This window comes from Cavia porcellus, unplaced genomic scaffold (assembly GCF_034190915.1).
Source record: "Cavia porcellus strain 051 isolate PalLab524CR breed Dunkin Hartley unplaced genomic scaffold, mCavPor4.1 scaffold_21, whole genome shotgun sequence".
In the NCBI taxonomy this organism is placed as follows: domain Eukaryota; kingdom Metazoa; phylum Chordata; class Mammalia; order Rodentia; family Caviidae; genus Cavia; species Cavia porcellus.
Window position 1 is genome coordinate 29,255,411 of NW_026947504.1, and position 24,682 is coordinate 29,280,092.

General features: G+C 49.5%; 1 protein-coding gene and 1 pseudogene across 4 annotated transcripts in view; both read left to right on the forward strand.

Annotated features, from left to right (window-relative positions):
- Il17d (interleukin 17D) overlaps positions 1 to 24,682 on the forward strand; it is a 61,798-nt gene that overhangs the window by 1,413 nt on the left and 35,703 nt on the right. The window contains exons 1-2 of one of the 4 annotated variants that reach the window (XM_063232491.1): positions 21,640 to 21,790; positions 22,748 to 23,211. The exons of 1 other annotated variant lie outside the window; for it this stretch is intronic. In XM_063232491.1, coding sequence (XP_063088561.1) covers positions 21,660 to 21,790; positions 22,748 to 23,066 — 450 coding nt within the window. In that variant the 5' untranslated portion in view covers positions 21,640 to 21,659 and the 3' untranslated portion in view covers positions 23,067 to 23,211. Of the gene's footprint in view, positions 1 to 21,639; positions 21,791 to 22,747; positions 24,192 to 24,682 lie in introns of those variants that run through there. 2 more of the 4 variants (XM_013141020.2, XM_063232490.1) reach the window with 2 other exon arrangements.
- LOC134471952 (F-actin-capping protein subunit alpha-1-like) lies at positions 84 to 20,743 on the forward strand (annotated as a pseudogene).

Below are 24,682 nucleotides of genomic sequence, written 5' to 3' on the forward strand. Positions count from 1 at the left end.
GCGCGCGGGTGTGGGCCCGGTGGGCGAGGCGGGGCGAGGCGGGGCGGGGCAGGGTGACGCCTGGCAGAGCTGGGCGAGACCTGGGTCGCGTGGGGCGGGGCGGGGCGGGGCCTGCGGGGTAGACGGGCGGGAGGATGCAGGGCAGGTGGCACAGATGCGCCGGGAGGTGTTGGTCTCCGCAAAGGCCTTCACTTCCCTTGAAGGAATCCTGCTTGCCCTTTGTTTGCCCTCCCATAGTCCCTGCGCCGAGGTATTTTTGCCAAGTACGTGGTACATGGCCCCGAGGCCTCACGACCCTTCATTGATTGCCGCGGAGTTGTGCACAAAGTGCGCAGACCTGTTTTGAGAGCCCTGCTGGCTGGAGGCTGCTGGGCTTAGTCACAGGGCGCAGTGGGGCTGACGGGAAAGAAAGCCTTACAGAGCAGCATAACAGTTTAAGGAACCTGGGGGTTGGCAGTGCAGATCTGTAATCTCAGCACTCTGGAGACCAAGGGAGGAGGATCTGGAGTTCAAGGCCACCCCGCACTATGCTAGGGAGACCCTGTCTCAAAAAGCAAGCAAAAACAAAATAAAAAGTGGGAAAAGCTGGTGTGGGATGAACTTTGGAGGATGCACATGGTACTGGATATCAGAAAAGGATGGAGAATAGGTAGAATTCTAAGATCATCCTCGTCAGGAGGTGGTTTCAGAAAAAGGGAGCACCCAAAGGAAGAGCTGGAAAAGGGGAGCGTGCAGCCGTGTGGCTGTCCTCTGCCCTCCAGTCTGGCACAGGGCAACAGCAGCCCCAGGGTGAGGGCGGCCTGTGGAGGAGGAGAATGTGGTGGCAGTGGAAGAGCCCCAGAGGGAAGGCAGCCAGCTTGGAGCACCCTCAGTGAGCCACCATCCTGAGAGCGGCCCTGGAGTGGGAATGGCCGCTTGATGTGCCCCTATGAACGCCGTAGCACGCAGCACGTGGACTCACCCAGGAGGCGCCCCTGCCCCAGCCGGGGAGCAGATACAGGCCTCCCGTGCTGGCCACTGAGCAGCAGCTAAATGCTTTTTCATCAAGCCATGTAGCTGCTTCATGTTTTAGGAAGGAAGCTTTGTCAGTCTCATCACTGTGACAGGCACCTGAGGAGATCCGTGTGTACAGAGGAAAGATTCATTTGACTCAGTCTTGGAGGTTCCAGGCATGGTCGCACAGACTTACTGCTTTTAGGCCACTTGTGGGGCTGCTGGGTGGCAGAGCAAAACCACTCACTTTAAGACTGGTAAGCAAAATAGAAAAAGAAGGGACCGCTCCTCACCTCTTAGTGACCTCTAGGGCTCCCAGGAGGCCCCACTAAGCCTTTACCTCGGAGACTGTACAGGGACGCCTCAGCCAAACCGAAGGGCTGATGAAGGGCCATGGGACAGCCTCACTGCCGTGCTCCCATCAGAGGCATGAGAGTCCTCCCTTGGGCAGCCACTGGGAGGAGAGGCCAGGGTTCCCACAGAGAGACTAATTAAATTAGAAAAACCTCTGGGTTTTGTTTGGTCTACTGTGGTGCAAGAGAGAAAAGAGAGCCAGCAGAAGAGAAAAGGCCTCTATTGAGGGGATGGGAGGGCCATGGAAGAGAGGCAGGCCCCCTCTCCAGGGTTTAGGAAAAAACCTTGAGCTCCATTGGGAATTTGACAGGGGGCAGAGTTAAAGGGGCGGGTGGAAGGATGTTTTGACAGCTGCTTGAAGGAGCATTTGCCCACGCTTGAAAAGTGGTAGGTTCTTAAGAATTCCGGGAGGTGCTTTCTGGAAAAACCTGTCAGGTGTCAGAGGTGATTGATTCAGGGCAGGAGCGAGGGCAAAGGAGGGCTCTAAAATGTGTCCGAGGTCAAAACCTCCATCCACAGAAAATGTCATTTACCTAAAACACAAGGAGGCTTTCCCTGCACCTCCCGTAGCTGCTTGGTAGAAGGTTTACTTCTGTCCTGAGAAGCCAACACTCCCGAGTCCCTCCACCCCTCCACCTGGCTGCCATGCAGAAAGAAGACCAAGTTCTCAGGGCCCCATCCCTTCTGCCTCAGCCTCTGTCCTTCCCCTGATGCTTCCAGGTCACCGTCTTGGACCACTTGTTCTTGAGGCTTCATCACCTTGCTTTTCCTGTCTCTTCCCAGCATTCCCAACACCCAGCAGACTGGGCTAGCAAATTGTCCTCCTCTCTCCACCTTGCGGTCACGGTTATGGCTTTGTCTGTAAACGTGTTTAATGGTGACAGTGTGGCTTCTTTTTCTGTGCGGAAGCTGCTGCCTCTGTGTCCTGCGGCCCTGTCCTGGGAGGTACTGGTTGGGCTCCGAGCCTCAGTGGCTGCAGTGAGTCTCGGGGTCCTGTGTACCCCTCTCCCATGTTTATCACTAGTCGTATGTGGAGTGAGTATTTTAGGAGAAAGCAAGGTTTGGGCCTGTTAAGTTTCACATGCTCAAAGAGTGTGCAGGTGACAGTGGGCACAGATGTGGGGGCAGTGGAGTTCAGAAGCTTAGGTGAGAGCAGGGCTGGAGGACAAACCAGGCCTTATGCTGTGGGCTCGAGGACCCCTGCTGAGGCTGCTCTGATCTGTCCTGTGTGGAACCTCAGGGCTACCTGTGGCCCTGGGAACAGGAGTGACAGTCACATCGGGTGGCCTCACTTGCATTTGTCATATTATTTAGAAACATTATTTAGAAATTCCCTGCAACAAAAGGGGCCAGTGGCTCCCATCTCAGGAGGAAAGACTGACTTCAGGGGGTGGTGCTGGCCAGGGCTGCTGGCTGCTGGCCCTGCTTTCCTGCCAGCAGTTCCTCTCTCTGTGCCCTGCCCTGTTACCTTTCTTCCTCTCACCTCCCGGGGTCATGATAAGCACAACCCCTTGTGCATGAGGGGTTGAAGGTTACAGGCTAGCTTCCTAGTGTAGTGTCTAAGGCTCCCCTTCAGGCCCATCACCTAGGTCTAGAGGTCATGCACTCTCCACCTGTCTACAGGTTTTGCATCCAACCAACTGCAGATTGAAAATATTTGAAAGAAATTCCATCTGTACTGAACATATACAGACCTTTTTCTTGTCATTTCTGTCTTTACAACATAGCACTGCTTATGTGGCACTTACACTGCACGAGGTATGATAATCTGATTTGAGTATACATGTGATTTAAATACACAGAAAGGTATGTGCAAGTTCTGTGCAAACACTGCATCATTTTATAGAAGGATTTTGAGCCTCTGGAGAATTTGATAGCCTTGAGGATTCCCCATGGAAAATGAAGAACAAGATAACTGTACTTCTACAAGCAAAATAATGAAAGAGGTCTTGAAGAAAGATGGCTAGAGAAGCCAACTACAAGTAAGAACTACCAGCAGCCATGGAAAGGTTGTTTCAGGTGGAGAAGATGGGTGTTAAAACAGACACTGAAATATCAAGAGGCTATCCTTGTCTTTGCAGAAGAGGTGCACATGTTGGGACAGATGGGTCGCCAGCTGGAAGAAACACGAGAGGATCTCAGTTCTGTGTGGAGACAAATTCCAGATGATTCAAAGATTTAAATGTCAAAAACAAAACCACAAACATGGAGAAAAAATACTCAACTTATAATCTTGGAACGGAGCAGGCCTACCTGACAGCTCACGGTCCCCATAGTCCCTGTCTTCTTTTAGGAGAGGAGTAGAGGCAGTTACATAATCAGATACCACTTCCTCTTAGCAAAATAAGAAAAAGACAAGGGTGAACCAGCAGCCAAAAATTTGCAGCCTATGTCACGAAAGACTCATTTCCCATGGAACTCCTGTGCATCAGTGAGAAGGCACGATGAACTTGGTCAGGGACAGTCTCCAGGAAAGGCAAATGGTTCAAGTGCTTGGCACTCCTAGAGCTGATCACAGCAGGCACAGCAAGAGAAACGCATGTTAAATACACTCTGGGAAGCACTTTTTTTCAACCATCAGGCTACTTTGGCAAGGGTGTAAGGAGGAAGAAGGATTCTTAGACAGTCAAGGGTTGTGGCTGTCTAAGCAAGGTTTCAATCTGTTGCCCAGGCTGGCCTTCAGCTCTTGGGCTCAAGTGAGCCTCCTGCCTCAGCCTTCTGAGCGTCTGGGATTACAAGTATGTGCCAGCTGTAATCCCAGATTGATTTATTCTAAAATTTATAATCTCATATGCCCTTTGGCCCACCAATTCTACCCATGAGTATTTCCTTACAGACCTTGTGTTAGTTACTTTTCTTTTGTTGCTGATACAAAACACCTGACACCCAAAGTTAAAGAGAGAAAGATTTATTTAGCTCACAGTTTGTGGAGGTTTCAATCTATAATCAGCTAGCTCCAAGGCAGATGGTGTGGCAGAGGGGCAACCATTCATGGTGGCAGAAGGCAGCAAAATCAACAAGAACAAAGGTGGGGAGGAGGCCTCTTTTCCTCCCTTATACCATGTGCAGACTACCTGCCCTAGGGTGGATCCTCTACATCCTAGAGTGTAAGTCACTTAGGTAAGCCTCTAAACTTCTCAGGTTGACACAGTGTATCAACATCACAGAGCCACATCCCTATGCTAAGAAACTGGTGCATAAAGGCATGAGTTCACTGCTATCTTGGTAAGGTATTGGAACTCATTTAAATTATGAAGAAGATTGTGGCAGCTCTAAAGTTCCCAAGTAGATACCACTCAGCCACCAGATCTGGATGAAGACGTTTTCATTTTTATATTGAAAGCAGAAAGGGAAATTCCTCTCTCCTGAGGAAGGCATAGATACTGACAATGGGAGGCCCAGCATGTCGTTAGCCTGGGGTGTACTGTGAGTCTTGAGGAAGGGAAGTCTGCCTGTAAAGATTGCAGGGAGACGCAGTGCACACTGCGGTGGGATTTCAGAGCCCCTGTGACTCCGAGGAGTCCAGGCCTGAGGATTCAGGAATGGTCTCCAAAATGATAGAGCTGGGATCTCCTCCTGGGCCTGCTGGTTCTGTTGAGCCAGGGCCCCTGCCTAGTGTGCTGCCGGGAAAACAGCATTCAACTCCCAGAATATAAAAATATTTTCTCGTTTACTTTGTGGTGTAATGTTTGTTTCCCTTTTGCTTGAAAAACAAAAGTGCTGAAAGTAAAATCAATCTGTTTGCTCAGGAAGTTTTTTTAAAGCCAGATTAATATATTAAGAAATATATTGCAAAGATTCTGACGTTACTGAGGTTTAAAGACACATCACCCATGTATGGTGGAACTCAAAGATAAACACTTGCTGGTACACTCAGTAATTTTAAATTGTTTACATTTTCAATTTTGAGTAGTAGTCTAAAGATAGCTTTTCTCTAGGATGTGAAAAATGCACAGTAATTTATTTTTAGGCTTTATTTATTTCTTTTTTCCTTCAGGGAATCCAAGACATTGCACCTAAGTTTATTTTGCAGTACACGCTCCATGGCTAGCAGTAACAACAGGAGAGTGAGTGGGAAGGCCAACACAAACAGGACAGGGAGGACAGGGCTGGGGCGTTTGAGTGACTTAAAAATAGACACCTTGGGTACAGGGGACTCAATCAGGTGCCAGGGCCGCCCCGAGCGTGCTGGGGTGGGTACAGTGAGGCAGGCCTGCAGAGGGAGCCAGCCAGCACTGGGTGGGGGTGCTGCAGAAGGCAGTGTGGTGTCTGCTTGGGGAGACTCCTAATTGTCAGGACTGGGAAGAGGAGAGCTCAGAAAAAAATCAGCTCCCTTCGGTGACTTGGCTTGAAAAGCACACAGAAACTGAGTAAGAGCAGGGTTTGAAAGTCAGGTGGAACAGCTGAATGAGCACTACACATCTGTGTGGCAGAGCCTGTTGCCCTGTGTGTGCCTGAGAGCCTTGGCGAGCTCACCCCGCCTCAGGGCGGCCTGGAGCTTTGATAAAGCCTTACCTGCCGGTGTGAGCAGTGTTTTGGTCAGGAAGCCTGGATTGATTTGTTTTTATTTATTTATTTTGGTACCGGGGATCAAACTCATGACTGCGCTTGCCAGGCAGGCACTTGTGCTGCTGAGCTAAATCCCCAGCCCCTAGGAAGACTGGATTTACAGAAGGGTGTTTTGCTTGCTTCTCCTCTGACTCTTCACTTTAGCTAAGTCGGATGTCCTGTGTCCTGTGTGGGCAGTCCATTGGTCACTCATCAACCGTGCAGGGCACAGTTGGCCTCACTTTCTGCCCTAGGAATGTGACACGGGAAAGGCAGAGTGCAGTCATCCACTCCCTGCCTGCCTCCTCTGCCATTTCATTTTCTGTGGTTTATGTCAAATCAAATTAAGCCCAAAGATGTTAAAACATTGTAGAAATAATGTGTGTTTTAAATTTCATGGCATTCTGAAAAGAATGGCGAGATCTTGTGCTGTCCCTGTGTCCTGCCTGCATTGCCCGTGGCCCCTGGTGGCCAAGCGTCCACGCCACGCGTGGGGGCATCAGCCCCCTCCTGCTGCCAGCCTGGGTAGCAGGCAGTGTGACAGTCTTGGTGCCTGTGTGCAGAGCACCCTCATTCACGGTCGCAGCCTGGTGCCACAGCACCCCAGTGCCGTCTGCCTCACCGGCTTGTCCCACGTCACCGTCCCACCCCATCACAAGAGGGTGAGCGCAGACCAGGCAGTGTTTTGAGAGAGACGTTCACATGCCCTATTCACGTTTAATGTCTTAGGGTGCCTAACTTATAAATTAAACTCGCTAAGACATATTAAGTGTATGAAAAACGCAGTACATGAAGATTCAGGGGCTAGGCTGGGCCAGAGCAGCCTGAGGTGGCCAATTTCAGGTATCGGACGAGGAGAAGGTAGTACAGCCGCTAAATTCGCCACCCGGGAAGTCAGTGAAGCCCTCAGTGAAGCCCTTAGCGATGTCCAGCTACTGCTCGCCGATGAGTCTCCTCAGGGGAGGGGCAGCCCGTGCATTTGCCCGGTGTAACATGGGTCAGTTCACATCTGTGAAGACAGAGGATCTGAAGATCAGGTTTTAGTCACAGAGACTGTGACCTGGGTGATAGCAGATTTTTAGGTCCAAGAAACAAAATTCTCTTTAAGTTTGATCCTTCATGAAAAGAAGCAAGGGACCTCATCCAGAGGAAATAGGTGGAAATTTGAAGTCTTAGAATCCTGCAACAGTGCTTTGAGGGCCTATGTGAAAGCACGCATTCCAACAGCTGCCGTGCTGTGTATGCTAAAAGGATAGCTAGGCAGCAGACTGTTACTGCAGGATCGGAAGCCACCAGTTCCAGCCTGAAAACCTCCGGAGTGAAGTCAGAGGTCAGGGGGGAAGTTCACCACCACATCCCCTCCAGCCTCCAGCTGCAGTGCTCGAGATTCAGATTCACTCTTACGAAGGTGACAGTGATTGGTCATAAAGATGCGCAAAATTCAATAAATGTGAAGTCCAGACTGCCAAGGAGTTCATTAAAATCACAGAGGCTGCGGAAGATGAGTATGACGGTGAAAACCATCGAACAAATCAGACACCACCTTCAGGTCCTTGTGGTCTGGTCACGCACACAAAACTGACTGGAACAAGATACTCAGCTTCAGGGTTGTCAGAGAAATGCAGAATGCTCAAAGGCGGGTGGCGGTAGGGTTCTTCAGTACGGGAAGGAAAATGACTCCACGTGTGGAATTACAAACAAAAATGGTATTTTTCTAGGGCTTTCCAACTTAACAGATTTTCCAGCCTCATGGAATAACTGTGGGACCTATATCGCTGTCTTGCATTCTCTTGTAATTTTCTGTTATCACTGTATCTACTTGTAAATTTTTTTCTGTGTTTTATGTTAAAGAGTGAGATCTATCTTGGAATAATTTTTTACTATTCCTGTAGAAAATTACTGTGGAAAATTTTCCTGGCCGTGAAGTCCTGTTACTGTTGGTAATATATTCAGTACTTTTTTTACCCCTGTGTTTCAAAGCACTCCTGGTACCTCAGCGGTTTTCACCGATCCAACAGCTGAGGAGCTGTGCTGCAGGCTGCAGCTACATGAAGCTGCGTGATTCTCCTCCCGCTGGCTGTTGTGATGTCATTGATGGCATCTCCTAACTGTTATTTTTCAAAACTTGCACTGTGGCCTTTCAGGGCCATTTTGGTAGGGGACATAAGAAGTGCTCTGGAAATTCTGTGATGGCCAGCTCTTCTGAGGGGAACTTGTTTTTTAAACCCAAAGACTTGAACCCGATTCCCTGCACATGAACATGTTTGCTTTTCTTGGAAAGGGTGTGTCACTCATTGTCTCCTTCCTTATGGCAGGTAAGGACACCTGCATGTTTAGAAGAATTTTACCCATTTACATTTGTGTGTGTGTGTGTGTGTGTGTGTGAGAGAGAGAGAGAGAGAGGGAGAGAGAGAGAGAGAGAAGTACCAACACACTGCACACTGTGGATGCAGTAAAGCTTGAAAGAATAGTGGGTATCTGTCTTGTCCTTCCATACTTTGAAGCAGGATTGTACTGTAAGTGAATCAAGCAGGTTCACAAATCACGGAAACAAAAACTGAACCAAGTGAAGAGAGTGACTTAAGGCAGAATCTCTCAGTTGTAACCTGTTATCTAAAGAAATACTAGTGTTTTCTAAGTAGCATGTAAAACTTGATCCAAACTACCCTTCTGGATGGGGAACCCTTCCCAGGTGTACCGGCCAGTGAAAGTGTGATCTCAGAATAGCAGGTGACAGATGACCAGACAATTGATAATGGTCTATTTACCTTGGGACCAGGCTTTAAAGGGAGGTCATTTTTTTTTTTAAAAAAAAACCAATAGTGTTTTCCTCCCTATCTCCAGATTCATGATAAGAGAAGGGTGTGTTTATGTTCATGTTTCAGCTTTGTTTTTGCTTAGTGATAGCATCCGTCATGTAGGAGTTTACTTCAAAGTGAAAGCTGTGTTAGCATTTTTATTTCAGATACAATATATTTGTATTATTTGTCATTCGTACTATCCATCCATCACATTGAATGTGCCTGTCTTGTTCTAAAAAAAAAAAAAAAAAAAAAAAAAGGAAGGAGACCCCAGGGCCTCCGCAGTTTCAGACACCCCTGGGGCTCAGAGCCTGGGGAGGGGGGCACAGGGTCTGCAGCTGCGTAGCCTCGGAGAAGCCGTGCCCACCGCCGCCAGCCACTCTTTAAAAGGTCTCCCATCATCTTGTTTTATGCTCCCGCCTCAGAGCTTTCGTGCGCTGATGCTCAGGACGAGGGTCTCAAGCCCAGGAGCCGGCCTCCTGCCCCCGCGCAGCGAGAGCTCGTCCTGCCGGCTCCGAAAGGCTTCGCAGCGGCCGCTGCGGCCGACAGGGGGCAGCACCGCGCCAGCGTCCCTGCTGCCAGCTGCCCTGGGCCCTGGTCTGTGGAGCTGGGAGGGCGGGGAAAGTTTATCCTTAGTTTGTTCAACTGATTATTCAAAAAAATTTTTTTATTTTGTAGCAAGGTAACTGTTTCCTGGGTGCTCAGTTCCCGCCCGCTAACCTTCATATTCCCGGAACAGGACAGCTGTCTGACAATGTGTACTACCCAGCTTAGCACAAGCACTGTGCCCTCTCTGTTCCATCTTATTATGATGGTGCTTTATTAAGAAAAAAAGAAAGAAACAGAAAAAGAGGTAAGGAAAGCGACGGCAGACAGCGCAGAGCGACCCTGGGCCGTGTGCTGCTCATGTCTGCATCCTCGGCTGTGGAAAACGGACGCGCAGGATTTTCCGCTTGTGGAAGAGTATTTTCTATCATAAGACCATTCAGCAGGCTTCCAGGGTTTTTTTTAGTTCTTATAAGTATCTGATATGATTAAGATTTATTAGCATTTAAACATGATTCACAAGTTTAAGCTGGCAGAGAAAGTGGTGCTTTTGCCAGCCTGTGGACTAAGCTGAGGTCCTTTGGGTTTGTGTATCTTCTGATTACTTGGTCTGATTACTTGGGAGCTGTGTGGCTCCCAGTGACTTCAGTGAATGTCTTTATGGCAAAACTAAGGATTGTTGATTTGTTCTGACTGACTTCCTAATAATTGTTCTTTTTTTTTCCCTGAATGCATTATCAATTTTCGTCGATGCCCTTCTGCATTGTGTGAATCGTACAAATGTCTGTAAGGACTGTTATAAAAATCATTCTGTTGCATACATATAATTCAGAATACATACTTTGAATTAAAAATTTAAGGATCGGAGAGTTTTAAAATACTTTTATGGATCCATGACCTTGGGTTGGCCTAACTACCGCAGACTTTACCCCTCTGAGGGCTTCTCAAAATATCGCTGGCTCCATGACACCGATCACTGTTTCAAAGAGTAAAAATAAGAGCATTGTCATGGAGCATTGTCACAGGATTATCATTCTGCTTTGATGATCATCGCTCCCGGGGCTGGGCTGTACTTAAGCATCTAGAGAGCAGCCAGGGCGGATGACAATATTTCACCCCTCGAGTAATATTTCATTCAGCATACCTCATCTGAGTAAAATGCATGTGCCCTTCATGCCAACAGAAAGATTTGGGCAAATGCAGGAAGTTCCACACATGCCACAAAGTGGTGTCTGTCTTCCAGAGAGGACACAGGGCAAGTATGAAGGACACTACTCCCTAAATTACCAAGTGGTCAGGGTCCAGCCACTTTCTGGAGTTAGACCAGGTTAATGGGGTGTTGATGGTCCCTCCCCTCCAGGTTGGTGGGGGGGCAGCTGCCACACTGGGGACCAGGAAGACTTGTCCCTGTGCACACACGCCCCAAGGACAGACACATCAAAGATGGCTCGGAACTTGCATTCTGCAGCCTCCCCTGACAAAGCTAAGCCGCTCTGTGGGCATGAGTTGTGTTTTTCCTTTGAAGAGATGGTTCCCAGCTGCTCTGAATGCATGTCATTTCCATGGCCAAAAGAACACAAGACTTTGAGAAATTTGGGTGCATGCTATTTCTCTCCCTCTATTGCCTTTCATAAAACTCTACCCCCCACACACAGTGATCTTCAAATTCTTCTCCAAAGCCTGAGTCCCCCTCCCCTCTTCCCAGGTGTGCCCTCTCCTGACACCTGGCTGGCTGCTAACTTCTCACCAACCACAGAGCTGAGTCTTAGTACCATGCAGCTCATGCTGCAAATGACTGGCAGTGCCTCAGTTTCCCCTCAGTGATGGGAAGGCAGGCAAGCTGAGCCTTCCAGCTCCTAGTGAGACTGAGCTGGCTTGCTGACAGGAAGCTGGATTCACTCTGGAGCCACCTTATTGGCCCAGCTTCAGGCTTGGCCCCGGTGCCCAGTGTAGGGTGGCAGTGCCCAGCAGAGCAACACTGACCTCCAGTTCTCCTTGGCTGGGTCTGAAGCCCCTGGGATCTGTGCCCAGGTCAGGCCCACGGCAATACCTGGCCAATTTTTCCATGTCCTCTTGGGATAAATGCACAACTGATGTTTTCTTGGAGGGGCCAGAAAAGCATTTTCCAGAGCTGCTGGCAGCAGCAGCGAGCTCTTTGGCTCCCTTGGGCCTTAGCAGATGGAGGAGGGTGGAGGCAGTGGGCCTGCTAACCACACAGCCTCCCTGCAGAGGCCTCCGGTGTCCCCAAGTACCCGTCAGACCACAGGCCCATAGCACTGGCCTGGCACCATGTCCGCAGAACACAGTGGGATTTTCCACCCACTCACCTTCGTGAACTCCCCTCTCCAGCACCAGTTAAGGGAGTGAGTGGAAGGGTCACACAAACTGGTGTCTTTTGTTGTTGTTTTCAATGCTAGGGGTGGGGCCCAGGGCCTCTCACAAACCAGCCAAGTGCTGTACTGCTGAGCTACACCCCCAGTCCTCAGATCCTGGTCTTTTTGACATATTACTTGTCTTAAATGTGCAGACCAATGGCCTGTCCATGAGAATTATCTAGAGAGCAGAAAACAAACAAAACAGCCCACATCGTGGCCCTGTTCCACAGCAGTTAATTCAGAAACCCTAGGGCTGGGGGAACAGCATCACTGTTTTTCTTTTTAAACTTGTGTGTGTGTGTGTGTCCAGTGTAGGACATCTGGTATCCCAAAGCCTTTGCACTTGCAGTGCTAATTCTCAGGGGCTCATAATGACCTTCACAAGTTAGCCTTGCAGGTGGGCTGGGCTGGTCGTGTAACCCAGGTGTACTCAGGACTATGCAGTTGTTTGTGGTCAGCTGCAGTCCACATGCAGGTGGTGAACCCATGGCTAACCTGCTATGGCGAGGTCACCTGGTGTGGCTTTGACAGTGCAGCTGGGAAGAGGTTTCTATTGGTTCCTTTGGCAGAGCAATTTGCCTGGCAGTGTGTTTGCCTGAAGCCTCTTGGTGAGTGTGTGAGGTCTGGGAACTGGTTGCTTTTTAATGTGTGATCTTTGAGGAGGATGTGCTGACTGGATGCATGTGTACATTATGTAATGAGCCAATCGGGATGCTTAGCTTCTCCTACGTGTGTCATTCTCCTGTCCCGAGAGCCCCATGTGGTCCTGCTACAGGTGCCTCGAAAACCACACCTGGCATCTTGTCTGCACCACCAAGGACGGGCTTTTAGAAGATTCTGAGCTGTAAGTGGGGGAACTGGTTGTCCCCTTGTGGTCCCAGGGTGCCGCCAGCTGTCTTGATCATCTCAAATTTTACATCTTTCTGTCTGATTCCTTCAGTCTACCCACTCCTTCTGCGAAAGGTCTGGATCGTCCCCAGCTTTCTCTCTATGAATTTTAGGATCAGCTCACCTCGTTCTCAGAGAATTCTTACTGGAATTTAAGTTAGAATTGCGTTGACTTCACAGACTGATGTGGGAGAATTCCTAAGAGCTTTGAGACCCAGTGAGTTACATGTATCTTCCACAAGCATAAAACATTGATATAAACAGCACATTCTCAGGGCACCTGCTTCACTTTGCAGAACCAGGCAGAGCAGACTGAGTCACTCAGGGCCACTGGTTGGTCACTAAGCTGCACCAAAATTTTCTGTCCAAGCTTCTTAATGACTCTTGCTGCCCTTTACTACTGGGCCTGAGTCCTCAGCCTCCCAAGCTGCCAAGCCCTCGTGCTGAAGTCCGCTCTCCTCTCCTCCCTTCTCCTCTCCTCTCCTTTCCTCTCCTCTCCCAGTGCCTTTCCAGTTAGAAACAGGAAGTCCCCCCACTCTGGTTCTGAGTTGGGGTCTTTTGGTGCCCGGTACCTCCAGTTCTGCTGCCTTGAAGTGGAAATGACTTCATGCGTTGCACAGTGGGAGGGCAGGCTGGCCTGCCGAGGACTTGGGGCCAGTGAATGCCAAATGCCCGCAGCTATGCTGGGCAGCAGAAGGGCGGGTGGCAGCTCCTCCCGAGAATGTGCTCATTGTTCTCGGAGCTTGTCCTCCAGAAGCTTCGAATTGTTTCCTACCCTGTGCAAGGCCCGGGGCAGCAGTGTTCTGCTCTGTTGTCACTGGCATTCCTCCCTGAGCTCAGTTTCCATCCCCTCATCATCCCTGGAGGTCTTGTGCTTTGTTCTTGGATTAAGCCGGGCCAGCTGTCACTCAAGCCACCTTCACACGTGGCCAGGCCACTGCTGAGATCCCACAGGGGAGAGCGTGATGTGTTTCATGTTCCTGGCCATGGCTGTGCAAAGCACTGTGCAGAAAATGTGAAAACAAAAAAGAACTATTGCTCCCACAGAGGCGCGGCCGTGGAAGGGAAAGGTTCCCGGCAGAGTACTGTGTCCTTCCCTCCGGATGGCGGCTTTTTCTCCCTCAAAGGCACTCCTGGATGGTAATTTCTAAGACCGACAGGAAACGAGGGACTGGACTTGAGTTCAGGTTCTGGACCTGGCTCTGCAAGGTTCCTACTGCCCCTCTTGTGACCTCCTGTTCAGGTCCCACCTGGCCTCTTTTGTATTGCACAGATGACCTTCCAGGCGGTAATCTCGCTGGTGCTGGTGACCCGGCCCAGGGTGGCAGGCTTGGTCTGTGTTGCCTGCACTTTGTGGCACCTTCTTGTCTCAAGGGCGCCCTCCTGGTTGCAATACGACTTGTGAAGGCTGCCTGCGTCCTTCCCCACTGGTTCTCCCTGGTCCCAGGCAGAGATAGTAAAGGGCACGTGCGGGCATCTTCTGTCACAAGCCTTAGCCCAAGGGAGTCGGGGGTAGGCCCTTCCTGGTGACCAACTGAAAGACTGCAGTGGGTGTTTTAACTGGGTGAGGCTCTGACCATTGCAGGCTTGAAGGACTGTCAGTTTCACCTACAAAGTAACAAGGGGGGCAGCAGTGTGCTGCTTATTCCTCAGTGACACCTAGGATGGTGAGGCCTGACAGGGATGAGAAGAAGCAGAGAGGCAAAACCAGGGCAGGTCGACGCCCTTAGGCCAAGCCAACATCGCCAGAGAGGAGATGATCTGAAGTCCCCACTTTGGTGCTCCAAACCTGTCGTGCTGGGGGCGACCTTCCCCCAATGTTCTCAACATCCCCTGGGTAGCCAGCCTCCTCTGGAGAGCTCCCAGGGGCTTACCCTGACCCCTGGGCTCCTGCACCCCTCAGGCTTCTCACCAGATTTCCACCTGAAGGCCATGTACACAAGCACACACACAGGTCACACCTGTGCTCACAATAGCTCGGTCACACCTCCACACACGTTGCACACATGTGCATATGCTCACTTTCACACACATTTTCTCAAAAGCACTGACACACCCTGCATGTATATTCCATGTACATGCACACACTTGTGCTTGCACGCTACCACATCACTCCATCTGCAGCCATCTGTGAGTGCCGTGTCCCTTCCTGTGGCCACCTGCGTGCTGCCTCCTCGCTGGTGTCAGCAGCTCTCAGCCCCCCTCCTTTGCTCAGTGAAGCCGCCTGGTGCTTTAACCTCTTCACCTTCTGTGTCTCTCAGCTGTCCCTGAGGTGCGTGCAGGGTTAGGCCATGTCCCTGCATGGTGCACTGTGCCCGAGGGTGCCAGCTTGTCCTGTCTGCTGGTCTGTGTGCTCCTGGAGGGGGGTGGAAACCCTTGCCACAAGTCAAGCCTGGAGGGGACTTGGTGGCTTCACACATGTTCAGTGGTCTTTGTTAAGCCTGTGCATCTCCCTGTTCTAAGGGTACTGTGAAACTAACTGCCATGCCGCTGTCCAGCTAAAAGTTAGTGCTTTCCTAGTGGCTTCAGTGTTTGCTGATTTCACATTTCTGAGATTATCCCAGGGCAGAGGAGAGGAGAGGAGGCTTAAAACTTGGCAATTTTTTCTCTTTATTTTTTGTGTGGCATTTAACTCTTCGAGGCAGCAAAAACTGTAATGAAATTGACTCAAGGGGACTCCTATGTGCCACCCTGCACCCAGATGTCCTGAAACCTCCAAATCAGTGGGTTAGCACATGGATCAAGATCAAGAAGTGAATGTCAGTGTCTCCACTGCTGTGGCTTCTTTGCTCCAGGACACAACCCAGGTCACCTGTTGCCTCAGGTAGTTAATTTGTAGGATGTTACTTAGTTTAGATGTGATAGGCTTTTAAAGCAAACCTATCATTGATCATTGAGACCAAAGGCCTGGCTGGAAGTGGCTCATGGGCCTTCATGCATCAGAGCAGCCTGCATAAACCAGGCCAGCGATGCCCCTGCGGTTTGTGTCCCTCTCCTCGGACCTAGTACTGCCCTTGTGTTTCTTTACCGAGTTGCCTACATTTTATGTTTCTTTGGTCACACTCTCATGTGTCACCATGTTCTTCCTCCAAAGTTTATATGTGGGAAATCTAACCCCCAGATTTATATGTAAATGGCATTTGGAGGTGCTGCCTCTGGGAGGTGATTAGGATTATATGAGGTCGTGAGGGTGGATCCCCATAAAGCTCCATTAGTGGCTTTATAATAACAAGAGGAAGAGAGCCCAGGGCTATCGTACTGGCTGAGCCTCACCATTTGATGCCACTTGCTGCGTAACATGCATTAGAGCCTCCTCAGATGCTGAGTGGAGGCCAGCACCAGGCTCAGAGACATCCTATCCCCCAGAAGCATGAGCTAAACAAACCTCTAATGTTTCTAAATTACCCAGTCCCAGGCATTTCACTAAGTTGACAGCAGATGGACCATACCCCTAACCCCTGTATGTCTGCTAAACTGTTCTGTCCCATTCAAGTTCAGTTTTTGATCAGCTCCAGCTCCAGCTGCAGCTCCTTGACCTGTGGATCTGGTCTCCACACACAGGCTTCTTCTGCCCCAGAGCCGGTGTCCTTTGCCCCTGCTGTTCTCCCTCTGCACGCTCCCCTGAACTAGCAAGTTGAACTGCCAGCCATAATTCAAAACTTTGACCTCCAGCCAGGATTTTTTTCTTAGGACCCACAAGCTCCTCCAACCTGCATTTGAGTGCTGTGGTCTTGCTGAGGTTCACCTCAGAAACCTCATGTGTTTGGAGGGTGGGTCATGGGAATACCATGTGTATTAGTCTACTGATCACAGCTGCTGTGCTGTGGGAGGGGCAGCCTAGGGGAGGTGGGTCGTGGGGGGTGTGATCTGTGAGGGTGCATCTCTCTCCCTGGCTCCTCCCACCTCTCTCTGCTTCTTGGATGCCTTGAGGTAGCTTTCCTCCATTTAGACCTTTCCACCATCCCCATCTTGCCTTGGGCTGTACCCTGCCATCTATGGACTGTGCCCTCTAAAAACTGAGCCAAAATTAACCTCTCCCTCTTTAAATTGTAACTGTTGCATATTATGTCTTGGCAATAAAGAAATGACTGAATGACAGATTTTGGTACTGAGAGTGGGGTTGTTGCCGTAACTGTTTGTGATCATGGGGCTCAGAAGCCTTTAGAATTTGGTTGTGGGAAGAGTTTAGAGAAGTTGGCTAGAGAAGTTCTAGAATGTTATGAATGTTATGTGCTACTGGTCGGGGCTCAGAGGACCAGAATGCTCACAGAAATGAAGGCTGTAAAGATCAGGCTCAAAAGGTTTCAGCTGGCAACAAGGATTCTATTGGCAGTTGCACTCAAGAACCAAGTGTGTTATGCTTTGGTACAAAATGTATCTACCTTGTGCCTCTGTCCTGAGATTTCATGGGAGATTTACAATTAAGGACAGTGGGGGCCAGGGATATATCAGTGGTACAGTGCCTGCCTGGCAAGCATGAGGTCCTGAGTTTGATTCCCAGTACCCTCCCCTGCCAAAAAAAGATTAAGGACTGTAGACTAAAGCCAGGTGTGGTGGTCCACTCCTGTAATCCCAGCACTTGGGAAGCTGAGACGGGAGGATTGTCATGAATTCATGGCCAGCCTGGACTACATAATGAGTTCAAGGCCTGCCTGAGCTATGAAGCAAGACCCTGTCTCAAAAAAAAAAAAAAAAAATTAATAATAAAAGTTTAAAAAAGGACTGGACTAGCCAGTTTGGCAGAAAAAATGTCAAGGCAGCCCAGTGTTCAGTCTGGCATCAGTATTACTGGTAGCTTTTAACCATATCTACTGTAAGAATCAGGACCAAAAAGCAGAAGTGACTAATTGGAAAATTTTGCTGGTGACCAGAAAGTAAGTAAAATTAGGGCCTGTAAAATTGCCTGAGGAGAGTTTCATTGCTGAAAAGATTAACATTATAAAGAAGCCAAGTACCTTGCATCAGGACAAGAGGACAGATGGCTTGAAGACTTCTCAGGAATCAGCAAGATAGCACCCTCCCCAAGCTCAAAGGTACAAAACTGTGAAGCTCTGTTTTTTGTTTTGTTTTGTTTTTTTTTCTTTTTATTTAAGGAGAAAAAGAAAAAAAAAAACAGAAAAAGGGTACAAGTAATACAAAATTTAAAAAATAAACAGTAAGAAATCACTAGTTAATAGATTACATATTCTCATCTTAGAAATAGTTCAAGTTACAAAATTGAAGCATAAAGTGGACTTTCAAACAGTGAGAGTGCAAACAGTTTTGTTCAATGATCCAAAAAAACTCAGTAATATGGTTATCTATCTTATACACTTAAACATATATGCAGTTATAACCTTTAGAGCACTTTCTCTTCTTTTCTTTTGTACAATGACAATTACACATTTTGGGTTTTATTACTCCCACAGTTCTTATTACCTTTTTTTTATCTGAGTAATATTCCATTGTATTATTACTTTTTTTGAAGAGAGTAAAACCAAATGCGACATATCAGAACAGAGTCAGTCAAATCAAAAGGATGGACATAATAGATAATGTAAAAACAGAATACAAGGTGATCAACAATGGTTACCATACTGCCTCTTGCTATTTTAAGAATAATTGCCAGTTATAATAAAATTGAACAAAACAGTAAAGAATAAAACCAAAGCATTGGAGACATTACAGGACTTTAAAAGACGATAACAGTCAACTAGAATGGGCGTCATAATGAATCTTATTGTCTTCACAGTTGTTGCCTATACTTTCGAACTTGGTACTATCAAGCAAAGCAGAATAGGGGAAAATCAGTCAAAACAAGATGGTGAGGGGAAGCTCTGTTTTGAGAAAGTATTCTCTGGACCCCTTGCCTCAGGAGGGCCATCTAGCAAATTGGTGTTGAGCTATCTAGACATTCAAAAGCTGCTACAGCCACGATCCAGCTAATGTTCTAGCTGGTGGCTGATCTTTGTGTCACCCCATGGTGTTGGTTGTTTCGGATGTAGAATTCGAGCTCTGAGAGGCCAGGCAGCGCCCCTGACAGCCAAGGGTATGAAACTGTGTGATGCTGAAAGTGTGGGGGGACCCTAGGAAGCTGGGCTTTCCAGGAACATGTAACATTTGCTAAGGAGAGTTGCGGCAGTGAGTGGAACCGCCCCAAGCGAGAGGCCGTGAGAGCTAGCGCTGGCACTGCTGTAGCAGTGGCTTCATCCAAGCTTTCTGGAGTTTGCATCTTGCCACAACCTGTCTCGGGTGCCGGGCATTGTGCTACCAGAGTTCATGTTTTTCTTGTTGGGTTTTGGTTTTTTTGGTCCCATTTTTTTCTACCCTCCTCTTTCTCCTTTTTGGAATAGAAATGTTTGTGCCATTCCATGTTGGCAGTGTCTTTCTCTTTGATTTTTAGAGAGGGATTCAGCTAAGAGTTTGCCTTGAATTTCAGAGGAGACTTTGATTTGGACTTTTCAACAATGCCGGAACTTTTAAGACTTTGGCCACTCTCAGAGATGACTAGATGCATTGTGCATAAAGAGGTGGGCAGTAGTCTTTTGGACGGGGGTGGGATGTTAGGGTTTGGATCTGGGATGTCTCTCAGAAGCTGCAGGTGTTTAAAGGGTGGTTGGATCACGGGGGCACCATACTCCTCAACGGATTACTCGATTTATGGGTGCATAGCTGACTTGAGGTGGAGGTGGGTCACTGTCAGCATGACGTGGAAGGATATGTGTCCTCTCTGGCTCCTCCCTTCTTTCTCTGCTTTCTAGACACAGTGATGTGAGCAGCTTTCCTCTAGCCAGGCCCTTCCTCCATGCCCACCCTGTCTTGGAGCCAGATGACTGTGGACTGAATCCTCTAAAAACTGAGCGAAAACAAATCTCACCTCCTTGAAGCTGGGGATGCTGGGGATGTTATCTCAGCGACAGGCAGAGTGACTGAGACACGCAGGGATCTTCCCTGAGTTCCATCTGACAGGGTCACCTCTCTCCGTCATTGCCATCCTGTTGCCCGCGGGTCAGATCCAGACGCTGACCGTGGCTGTGTATTCCTGACCTGGGCCTGGCTCTGCTCTCCGGCCTCTTCCTGAGTTCACTTCCCAGCTGCGCCATGCTCCTCAGCTGGCGGTTTCACCTCCAGCCCACGTCCCTTTCCCTCTTCCTCATCTGGTTAAAGCCAGGCAGGAACCAACTGTGCCAGGACTTCTCTCCTGGCTGCTCAGGCTCTGTGTGTGTGTGTCTCCCCTAAAATCATGATTCATGAGCAACAGATATGTGTTCTGTCTCAAAATAGCACTCAGACACCACTTGGACGAATGTCGAAAGCTCCTGGAGATACCGAAAGTTCTAACTTATTGCGGATTTTCTTTTCCCTTGGATCGTACCCCAGGACTTTGAGTTAACCTCACGGTATGAGGACAGGAAGCTGACGGAGCCCCCCTCGCCGTCCCTGTCCCTGGCTCCTGAGCTCCTCCTCTGCAGACAGCCCGGGATGGCCGCGCAGGCAGGGGAGGCAGAGACTCCACACCAGAGCAGACAAAACGTGGAGCTCTGTCGGGAGGCAACGTGAGAATGTGGCAAAGAAGTTACGTTTCTCTAAGGAAGTTTGCAACTGCTTAGGATAATGACTTGAATTGGATCTTGAAACAGAGCAAGACTCCACCGAGTTGATGTTAGTTTTGGGAAAAAAAGGACCTTGAGCAGAGCTCTGACTAGGGCCTGTGAGGAACATTCCTGTGGGCTTCCCAGAGTGTGGGACCCCAAGGGGACAGTGAGGGGATGACGGAGCAGGGGGAGGTGTCCATCTGCAGGCCTATGAGGGTTTGGATGAGGGCTGCACCTTGGTATATCCCAGTTGCAAGTAGGCAAGAGGGACCACAAAGGGGACAGTGTGACGAGTCTTGACAAGGGTGCACCCAGGCTTGTTAGGCTTCCAGAGGCTCTGATGGAAGAACTGAGGGAACAGCAGCCACAAGGAGCTTAAAGTATTTTTCACCAATTTGCATGCATGTGGAGGGAAGTGTAAGTGGAAAAGCCTGCGCTTTCTGGCAGAGGCAATATTTGTTTTTTGTACTCTGTTAGAAGACTGTGGCTCGGGTCCGGGCTGTGTCCTCTCTGCTGCCTAGAATGGGATCACAGGGCCGCTGAAGGGCTGTGCCTCCAGCTAGATCTCCTGCACCCCCAGAACCCCCAGCCTTCCAATCCACACTGGGCCCGCATGCGGCTCCGCCCCTTCCTGCAGACCCTCCGGGCCACTGTTCTGCTGTTTAACACCCCAGACACCCCGTCCCTCCTGGTGGCATCGCTGCCTTAGTCGGGGTGCTGGGAATCTGTTGAAGAATCACCATCCTTAGCGGGCAGGACCTAGGAAAACGAGTGCTCAGGAATGTCTGCTGCAGAGCCAGGGATTGCAGGGGAGTTAGCTCCGAGGCATAAGTGCCTGCCTGGCAATTGCAAGGTCATGAGTTTGATCCCTAGAACCAAAAAAAGAAAAGAAAACACAGTAACAGAGCTTTCAGTGGTACAAACAGCTTTTCACTGAAGGTAAAAGTTTTGCACAGTCAGTGTGATCTTTGCTGTTGTGTGCACGTTGAGAGTTTGACAAACCTGGGCCCAAACCCGCTTTGTGAAGCGCTTAGGCCTGTCAGTGTTTCTCATATCAGATTTGATATAACGCAAGCTGCTCACAAACATTTGCTGATCCAAAAAAGCAGTCCCAAGTGCTTTCACAGACTTAAAACTATTGGATGGAGAATTCCACACATTAAGAATTTAATTTGCTGGGGTCCAGGGGTTTAGGCAGTGGCACTCTTGGCATGTCTAAAGTTTTAACTTCGGTCCCTGGTACCAAAAAACTATTTTTTTCCTCATTTTCAGAACTACCAGCTGCGGTGTCCTCTGTCATCCGTTCACAGTGTCTCTCTCTCTCTTCCTAAGTGTTGCACGCGTCATAGAAGTTACTTTTCTGATAGCGCTTCCTTGAGTGCCTATGGCTCCACTTCCAGATTTCTAAAATCTAACCAATAGAAGCAGGAATGACCAAGTTCTTCAAACATGACTTTATCTGGAAAAGTAAGAAAACACAGAGGATTGTCTGTCTCCATCTTATTGTACTGTGAAAATCAGTTACTAAAATTCTCCTTTGCAGCTGATCCAGTGCTAGAAAGTTCCTTGTAGATTTCCTGATGGCTTGTAGGATTGTCTGCCAGTGTGCTTGCTCCTGCTGCCCACTTGCTGTGGATTGTTCCCCCCCTGCGATGCCCCTCTGCCATGCCTCCCTGCCTTGGAGTCAGCCAACTATTAACCTCTGCAAACTGTGAGCTTAATAAACCTTTCCTCCTTTAATTTTGGGTGTTGGGTATTTGGTGTCACTGACAAGAAAAAGTAACTAAGAGGCATGTGAACCCTAATACGAGGTGATGGGTGTGGACACCTAGTCCCACAGCCCTCTGCATGTGGCCATGTATCAACAACCAGGGAGCCAGGCTTGCTCTGCTGTACCCAAGTCAGCCCCTCTGCCAGTCCTGGGTGCCCATCGTGGGACTTCAGAGCCACTGGTGGCTGGAGGGACTCTCTCGAACCTCCTGGGGCAGCTTGCCAACAGCGAGGAGGTGAAGGGGGCAGCTTATTACATCGGTGGCTTCTGAGGAGGATCCCTCCCAACGCGATCTCTGGGCTTTTAAAGGACAGTGGGCAGGGCGGTACGAAGGTGGGCTCGTGGGCTCGGCGCATGTGACTGGAGGGTGGGTGACGTCATGAGTTGCTAATGGAGTTTAGGCATTTCAGGTTACCTCCTAAGGCCATCAGTTCTACAAAGCATGGCTGATAGGGGGAAGAAACGTCCTGTTACATTTTAAGTTACACTGGAAAGACACGGCTTATACAAAGGAACAACTGAAACTACACTGAGAGGCCACCTGTTAGCTAAGCTTACACACAGAGAAAATGTTAGCAGGTTTGTCCAGACAGAGTTGGTCTTGGCGCGCAGACGTCTGCCTAAAATGTTGCCTTCCCTTTCTGCCCGAGGCAGGCTGGGGGTTTTGGTCGTGTGGACTCCAGGCGGGCAGCTGCAAATGCTGCCTTCAGCATTCAGCGCACAGCAAACGCAGCGCCCTGGCAGGTCAGCCAGGTCCCGGTGGACCCGGCCCTAGGATGGGCTGTCCGGCCGACGACCTGGGCTGCGGCTGCGCCTCCTCGGCCTCCCCAGCAGGCCTCGCCAAGCTCCCTGTCTGCGCCCGCCTGGGTGCCGCCCTAACCCCGCTCTCTCCCGCAGGATCTCCTACGACCCCGCGAGGTTCCCGAGGTACCTGCCCGAGGCCTACTGCCTGTGCCGGGGCTGCCTGACCGGGCCCTCCGGCGCCGAGGACTTCCGCTTCCGCAGCACCCCGGTCTACACGCCCGCCGTGGTCCTGCGCCGCACCCCGGCCTGCGCGGGCGGCCGCTCGGTCTACACGGAGGCCTACGTCACGGTCCCGGTGGGCTGCACGTGCGTCCCCGAGCCCGAGAAGGACAGGGCCAGCATCAACTCCAGCCTCGACAAGCAGGGCGCCAAGCCGCTGCTGGGCCCCAGCAACGGGCCGGGCGGCCCCTGAGCGCCCACCCCTCCTGCCCGAGCCAGGGCTGCTGCCGCCCCGCTGCCGGAGGTGCCTCCCGGGGGCTGCCGCTGACCTGCCTCAGGGGACCAGCGCCCAGCCCCGGGGAGCAGGCTCCTGGCCTAGGGGCATCGGCACGCACCGGCAGCTCCAGGTTTGCTTGTGGGCAGAAGTGAACACAGGTAGAACTGTGGGAAGGGGCTGGGCGATGACCAGGTGCAGGGCCGGGTTCGAGGTTGTGCCCAGCTGCTGCAGACGGCTAGGCCCCTTGAGTGGGTGCTTGCTCAAGCAAGGAGATTTTACATATATATCTGTGCTTTCAAAAAAACCTTTTTGAAAAAATGTAGGCACTAGGGGCTAGGGATTTAGCTCAGCAGGCATAAGCGCCTGCCTTGCAAGCAGGCAGTCATGAGTTCAATCCCTGGTACCGATAAAAAGGAAAAAGACAAAAAAAAAAAAAAAAAAAATGTAGGCACTCCATCCCTATATTTTTATTTAGCTGTTTTGCATAGAGGCAGACACTTTTTATATTAGTAATTTAGAGCGAAGTTTAAAACAATTTTTACTAGACATGTAAGCGATTAGAAACGTTTACCTTGAAGAGTTTTTCTTAGAAGCATAGTTGGAATTCTCAGATGAACTCAGTCTCCGTGGGCTGGAGCTCTGTGCCGGCTGACTGCCCATGTAGAGTGCAACCTGACCCCATCCCAAGGTGTTTACAGGTGTCAGATGGGCGCAGGGGCTCCTGAGAAGCCAGGAAGCCAAGGCATACTCAGGAGCACAGAAATTGTCTCAGATGTAAGACAACTCAAATTATGTGTGTGTGTTCACTTTTGAAAGCCACTGAGGTAATTTGTGGACAAGAGGTGGGGTGGAACATCTTTGCCAGTTCTCAGGAAGAATTGAAGCCAGTGCTGGCTTAGTTTTAAGGGCCCTCAGATCGGGCCAAATACGATAAAAAAGTAAGCCAAGAGCAAAGCAGAATTTCCAGAGGCATCAAGGCTTTCTGTGTACTACAGTCTGAGCTGAATCCTCTCTTCTTTAGGTTTAAAGTCTGTCCCTGAACACGATTATTTGTAAACGATGCTGTTTTAATACCATTAAAAGAATTGTAGGTGAAATGTATTTTGGCCCTGCGCATTTTATTTCTGAGTGCAGCTTAGATAGACTTTGTTCTTGTGGTTTGTTTTTGGTGTGAGGGCTTGAATCCAGGTCCCTGTGCATGCTAGGCACACAGCTACCACTGAGCTTTACCCTCAACCCCAAATTGATTTTCAGAGGAAATAATAATTGGAGATTTTTTTAATGGGAAAAAAAGTCAAAATTTCACTTTAAAACAATAGGAGAATAACAATAGTCAATACATTATCATTATTTTTACTCAGAGGACAAGATGTGAGCCCTACAGGCATTTTACTATGTTTATTTTTCAGTGTTTGGAGATCTTTATCTTAATTTTGTGTTTGAGGTTTAAATTACTCAGTATTTGATCTGGTCTTGTGAAGGTTAACTAGCCACATAAAGTCATCCCATAACAGAAGATGACCCTTGCCCGGTAAGAGACCTCAGTTTCTTAGCTGCCCAGGTGACAGCTCCTGTTCCAGTTCAGGCTGCTC